At 32.8% G+C, this 7328-nt stretch overlaps 1 protein-coding gene across 1 annotated transcript in view; it reads right to left on the reverse strand.

The window, feature by feature from the left end:
• Positions 1 to 6672, reverse strand: part of LOC117105858 (protein AATF-like) — a 10903-nt gene extending 4231 nt beyond the window's left edge. Inside the window, exons 1-6 of the mRNA XM_033247169.1 lie at positions 6495 to 6672; positions 4603 to 4779; positions 3443 to 3870; positions 2780 to 2865; positions 2383 to 2653; positions 1036 to 1194 (exon numbers count right to left, since the gene is read on the reverse strand). Of these exons, the coding sequence (XP_033103060.1) occupies positions 1036 to 1194; positions 2383 to 2653; positions 2780 to 2865; positions 3443 to 3870; positions 4603 to 4779; positions 6495 to 6588 (1215 nt within the window). The 5' untranslated portion in view covers positions 6589 to 6672. The remainder of the gene's footprint in view (positions 1 to 1035; positions 1195 to 2382; positions 2654 to 2779; positions 2866 to 3442; positions 3871 to 4602; positions 4780 to 6494) is intronic.
• Positions 6673 to 7328: the final 656 nt, after the last annotated feature.

Genomic DNA, 7328 nt, shown 5'->3' on the forward strand with positions numbered 1-7328 from the left:
GTCAACATCTTACGTATTTGAGTTTCTTTACTGTTACGTTATATTATATTCTACATATGTTTCGAAACACACGTGGACACGCCTTCTTCATATATATATATATATATATATACACACACACACTTTGGTTTTTTTATCAATATTTACTATTGATGTTTTCTCTGGTTAAAACTGATTATAAAAATAATAATAATTTTATAGTACTGTTGTCATTGAATTATATAAATATTTTTAAAAAAAGGGGAATGAAAAGAACTTGGGAAAAAAAAGAAATATTGTATTGTTCCTTTTTAATGAAGATTGGTGAAATAAATGTGGTGGTTACGCCACGAAAGAGAAAAAAAAAATCCTTTTCAAATATACCTGAAATTATCCTATGGGAATATATCTGAAATTATCCTATGCAAATATATCTGAAATTTTCCTGTGCAAATATATCTGAAATTATCATATGGAAATATATCTGAAATTATCCTGTACAAATGTATCTGAAATTATCCTATGGGAATAAATTTGATATTATCCTAGGAAAATTTATCTGAAATTATCTTATGGGAATATATCTGAAATTATCCTATGCAAATATATCTTATATTATCCTTTGCAAATATACCTGAAATTATCCTATGGGAATATATCTGAAATTATCCTATGCAAATATACCTGAAATTATCCTATGGGAATATATCTGAAATTATCCTGTGCAAATATATCTGAAATTATCCTATGGGAATATATCTATAATTATCCTATGGCTATAGTCCTATGGGAATATATCTGAAATTATCCTGAGCGAATATATCTGAAACTATTCTATAGGAATATATCTAAAATTATCCTGTGCGAATATATCTGAAATTATCCTATGCGAATATAATAAAATAATCCGACGGGAATATATTTGAAATTATTCACCAACAATTAAGCTACATCAACATTGATTTAATGCAAAATCAATACCATTGTGTAATAAAACAACATACAACAATATTTTACTTATCTAATAATAAAAAAGGATTTTAAATTATAACTTACACCATTGCTTTCATCTTCCTCTGTGTCTTCAACGTGTTCTTGCTTTCCAACTACATTGTACACCGATCTCTTAAGCTGTGTTCTCTTCAAAAGTCGATCCTGATCAACAAGTATCTGATCAATTTGTTTCAATACTGATCGATCAAATGAACTAAATGACTGAAAAAACAAAAACACACAAAAATCATACTTAATTTCTTCAATTTTAAGTTTTTATACATATACCGTATTGATCATCACATTTAGGGGTACTGTAGTTTCAAAAATTGTACACTTGTTGAAAATAATTACAATTGGAAACATGACAGCTAACATGCATGCATCTGGTAATCAAGAGGGATTCAGCGATGGGCATCACATGACCTAATGTGGGTGTTGGATATAAACAATCGACTACCACATCGGTGTTTTACATGGAGATTGCTATTGTGCCCATCCCTTGTATATTGCTATTAAGAGATCATCATAATTCCAAGTAAATTATAACAAATTGATTGGAAATTAGACTTGAGAATTTTGCCTTAATGGTTTGCTAATGTTGTAAGGGATACTGACCGCGAACATTGAGATTTTCCGACAAATGTTAGGCCTAGGCCAATGCACATCTAAGGCTTAGTTAGGTATGCATGATGGTCTTCGACCCGCCAACCAAGCTGCAATGTTAGGGCTAGCTAAAGTTGATCAAGGATCACTTAAATTTCAAAGCATACAATATTTGGAGAACGCTATGATAAGTAGATAAACACATTTTTGAACAATCGTATTACCTTTCCTAGCCATTTATTTCTCATGTTAACAGTGGGTGGTTGTTTTTGCAACCATAACATTATCTTTTCCTATACTATCGCACTGTAATGTTTTTCATGTATACCCAAGTTATGTCACATGACCGCCTGTAAACAAACATCGCCGAATCCGTCTATTGTCCTCATTTGGATCAATTCTTTCATCAGTGTACCGATGCAAATTTTCTATTTTTATATACTTTAGGACATGGAATGACATGGCTTTACATATTCGTGACAGTCTGTCGAGTGACCTTTCTCAGTTTCTTGAAAAGTTTACTTTAAAATATGAGTTTTGTTTTGTTTGGCCAGGTTTGGCCACGTGACCACTGCCGCCATCGCTGCTACTGCATTTGCTCTCGCTGTTTGCGTCTTGCTGCTGCAATCATTTACTGTTTGTTTTCAGTGCCTAATCTTAGGTACAGAAGCGCCCTCTCTTTGTGCTACGCTGCAAATGATTTAAGAATAATTATTTTCATATTATTTAAACTTTTTTAATTGATTGTTTTTTGTTTTTTTTGGGGGGTTTTTTTTATCAGAATTATTGACTTTTATCACTCACTTTGCTATTTATCTTCCCTGAGGCTATCTTTGTTTTATCATGCCATTTCTGTAACGTCATATTTTTGAATTCATGGAAGTTTTTATGCCTTTTTGCAACAATTTCTTCATAATTCTGCAGTTTTCTTTTCTCTCTTTTAGAGGGCGGTACATTTGTTCCATCATCTTCCACACTTGACACATCCTCCTGATCATTCTCTTTGGTAATCTGTACATCTTCATCCTCACTTGGAATTTCCTCGTCATCACTTGGAATTTCTTCATCATCATCACTTTAAAGTATATACAAAATTTAAAATTTATTACAATTTATAAAAAATATAGATAATGTTTAATTAAAAGATAGGGTTTTACATCGAACAGCTTATAGTTTTAAAAATATAAGTTTAAAATCTTACTCAGCTGTAGGTTGGGGTTTTCCACCCTGAATCACATGTTTGCTCTCAGGATTTTGCACTAAAAGTATTTCTTGGAGGTCCAGAAGTTATTATTATTATTATTATTATTATTATTATTATCGGGGTGGATCCAGAGATGTCCAAAGGGGGGTTGAAAGGGGGGCCGAAAGTTGGGCCGATCGAGACAACACTGTCCCAGGGTGATTTTTGTGTTCTAGACGGGCTATCATTTTTTCTTTTTCTTTACCTTCCAAAGGGGGGGGGGGCCCACCACCAAATCCGCCCCTGATTATTATCATCAGAACCTAATTATGAGCGACTAAGATTATTGTTGCAAGCACGAGATAACATAAACAAACAAATAAACGTGATATGCCCATATTTGGGTGTAATGTAACACCATTATGTCCATATATGAGCACAGCACACAAATTTGTCACATAAAATGTACATAGCATTAGTAAATCTAGATTTAGTCTGTATAGTTAAGGAAATAAATAAGCCATTTATTTTATAGACTAGAGACAGAGATAACTATATAGATATAGATATATACCATTACTCAAATATTTACAAATTATATATGCAACGGTATTTTCTACAATGCCATTTTGTGTACAATTTTTATTTCTTTTTTATGGTCTGTATATTTGATTAGATAACAGAATAAAATGTGAAAATCACTTTACCTTCAGATTTTACATCTTTATCGCTATCGACTTCATTTTCATCACTATCGACTTCATTTTCATCACTATCGACTTCATTTTCATCACTATTGACTTCATTTTCATCACTATCGACTTCATCTTCATCACTATAGTTTTCATTTTCATCACTAGCAACTTCATCTCCATCACTATCATCTATATCTTCATCACTACCATCTATATCTTCATCACTACCAGTATCTGCATCATTTTCCTCATCATCTAATTCTTCTGTAAACATTTGCAAAGCCTTCTGTCTGTCAGCTTTTGAATGTATACTTGTATTTTTCTTTTGAACAGGTTTTGTGATGTCATCATTTTCTGTGAACTCAACCTCGAACGATGCGGGAAAAGAATCGCTATTAATACTTTCATCAGTATCTGTCGATAAATCAAATACATTAAATGTGTCAAAGAATGTAACAGTTTCATGAAGTTATTAAAATAAAAACAGTTTATTTCCAAACATATCTACCCAACAACGATGATGACAACAACATGAAGAACAACATGCGGGTAACAGCAATAGCCTCCAAAAACCTTTGCTTTTTTGGGAAGGTTAATAAAACAATCTTACATTTACTACTGTATAATATTTCTTAATTTCCCTCTAAACAGAGATTTTAAGGACCACTTTTAGTGCCAGTCTTTAACTATAGGAAATCTAATTATAGACCGAAGCTGCTAAAGACCACTAAAACCTAGGTCCCAGGTGGTCCTAAATTAGAGGGAGACCTGCAAAACAAGATACAAAACTAGGCATGCAAAGTGGAGCCTTCAATATCTTAATAATGCTGTGTTTGTTTATCTACCAAGTACCTGAATCTAACTTCTTTCCATGAAAATATTATTTTGGTATCCCTCCACCTCCTATGCATTTTTTAAAAATTTATCAAGACCATGAAACAATAATATTCCATGGTATGCTCATTTTTTTTTTATATAGGCATTGGCTATTGGTACACCAGTCTTAAACCAAGTTCTCTTAATTCTGATTGAATGTTATTGTATGTATGGATTGAAGTAAGATAATAACATCCAATCACATTTAAGAATTGGTTTAAAACTGGTGTGTAACAATAGTCACTGGGTTTTTTTTTTTATTTAGCTTACCATCAGTTGACTCATCTGAATCCTTCTGTAAATCCTTTCTTGAAACTGTTTTTCCAGAATACTTCTTGTCAGTAGAGACTAAAAGGCTTGCGTTCTTCCTCCGTAAAGAGCTCGACTGTGCAATTACTTCAGTTTCTTCATCTTCATCATATTGGTCATCTAACTGTGCTCTCGTATCTTATAATATATTATTTAAAAAATAGTAAACTTAAAATATCACTTTCATTGCATAAGCCTTTGCCAAGAGGTAAATTTTTTCCGTTTTCTGTCATGCATATTTAATTTCAATTTATTTTAATTTCAATATTTTAATAAAAATCTCTAAAAGTGGAGCAGAAATATATAATTTTTAACAGAAACATACAAAAATTCAAATTATGGTAGTATTTTAAAAATTAAACCAAACAATGACGAACAAAGGTGGAGCATGTTGTACAGTTTCACTTTTTGACTGCTTACAGTACATCCATTTGATTTTCTTCTCTCAAATAAGAATCCTTTAGTACACTACAGGTATATGATAGTTATCCATGGCCTATAATTATTTGTACTATAACATAGCCAGGCCTGACCCTGACGGTCATCAACCGATGCGATTCTATGATGAACACAACCCAATGACATGCGCGCAACAGATTAATTTTAATGACAATAAATTCAGACTGCCGCCGACAAATAGCAGTCAGTGTTGCATCGTCTAGCGATCTCAGGGAGTGGAATTGGAGTCGTCGTATGCTGGTCATCGATGCAGTGAGTGCTTAATTCTGTACATTCTATATCTTGTTTGAATACACCATTTTCGGCAAATTTGAAATGAAAATTTCTGATAACCTGGCAATCCACCATTGGGGGACTTCCAGAGGCCTAGCATTTCACTGTAAGTAGTTACCGTCATAGAATAATCGAACGATAAATCTATAATACTATTGAGCACGAATATTTTAAAATGATAAAAAAGGACAAAATATTCATATTAAAAACAAGTTTTTAAGACTTAAAAGCTATTTCAATGTTTACATATACAGTAATTAGCAGGGGCGGATTTGGGGGGGGACCCGGTCCGCGCACCCCCCCCCCCTTTTGGGAGGCAAGAAAAAGTAAAAAAGAAAGGAAAAGAAAAAAGCCCAGAAAGCCTCAAATGTTCGGGCGTCTAGAACACAAAAATTCAGTCAGTGTTGTCTCGATCGGTCCATCTTTCGCCCCCCCCCTTTTTGGACATCTCTGGATCCGCCCCTGATTAGTATGATCTACTACTGCTATTGCAAAGGGCTAGCGGCGCGATCGGCTTCGCTGTGCTCCATTTGCAACTAGCAAGCTGCTCAGGCTAGGCCACTGGAAGTCCCCCAGTAAGTTGTGAGATGTTGGTGGTGATGTTCCAAAATAATCCCGATTTAATGGTCTAATAGGCCTATAGATACAAAAATGAAATAGCACACACAATCAAATTAGCGTGCTATTAAAGAGATTTAACCTTTTTGATGTATAATTTTTATACCTCTATGGTATAATCGTGTACAGCAAAAAAAGATTTCTTGTTTATTAGGCTTCTTTATTTCAATTTGTCAATTTTTAATCATAAAAAAATAATTGTATTTTACTTTCTTGTCCTGGGAAAAGAGTGAAGTAATATATATATATATACATACAAGTCATAAACACACGTCACGGTGAGCTCATTCCTTGTAATTCCGTCGCGTACGCACTAGACTATGCCTGGTCTACAGAGAGAGCTAGGTCTAGGCCTACTTAAGCTCGATTCGACTGGACGGATAAACTCATGTTTCGCCAATGGCAATGCCCCTACTACACTAGCCAAGGCCTTAGCCAAGAGTAGGCCACTTTTGTGAGCCTAGCATTATATAAAATTAAAGGTTTTAATCGGTTTGACTTACAGATATGCTCTTCTTCTTCTGGATCTTTGAATTCTGGCGTTGGGTTGCTCAAAGCTGCGAATTCATCAGCAAAAAAGGATTTTCTTTTGGACATTTCGCGGCCTGTTACCACTGAGCAGCACACATGTACTTTCCTTCTAATTAACCAACTGCCGTATAGTTTAATGTCACGATACAAATAAGGAACATATATACAGCTGTCGGGGAAATAGATAGATTAACTGCGCCACCAACGTTTGATAACCATGATGTAATTTTCAGGAATAAGTGTCTTATAATATACACTGTATATAATAAATTTTCCAATTAATATTTGTTTTATAATTTAGAAAAGAAACATAGACAAAATAAGACGAAAAACTTGCTTATACTGTTTTTCCATTCATCTAATATTCTTATTTTCACAAATTATGTAAATGGTAGGCCTAATAACTGTATGTTATGTTTGTTTAAAATGGAATAAAATTACAATAACTTATATTTTTGATATTAGATTAATAATAAAAAAAATACACCGCCATACTGCATTTTAATATATATCATCATCTTATTTTTTTTTTTTTTTCCTTTTCTTTTTGTTTTCTTTTAATTTTTCCTTTAGACAAAATAAGACGAAAAACTTGCTTATACTGTTTTTCCATTCATCTAATATTCTTATTTTCACAAATTATGTAAATGGTAGGCCTAATAACTGTATGTTATGTTTGTTTAAAATGGAATAAAATTACAATAACTTATATTTTTGATATTAGATTAATAATAAAAAAAATACACCGCCATACTGCATTTTAATATATATCATCATCTTATTTTTTTTTTTTTTTTTTCCTTTTC

The sequence above is a fragment of the Anneissia japonica genome, unplaced genomic scaffold (assembly GCF_011630105.1).
Source record: "Anneissia japonica isolate Jap-2015-1 unplaced genomic scaffold, ASM1163010v1 scaffold287754_len4335492_cov202, whole genome shotgun sequence".
In the NCBI taxonomy this organism is placed as follows: Eukaryota; Metazoa; Echinodermata; class Crinoidea; order Comatulida; family Comatulidae; genus Anneissia; species Anneissia japonica.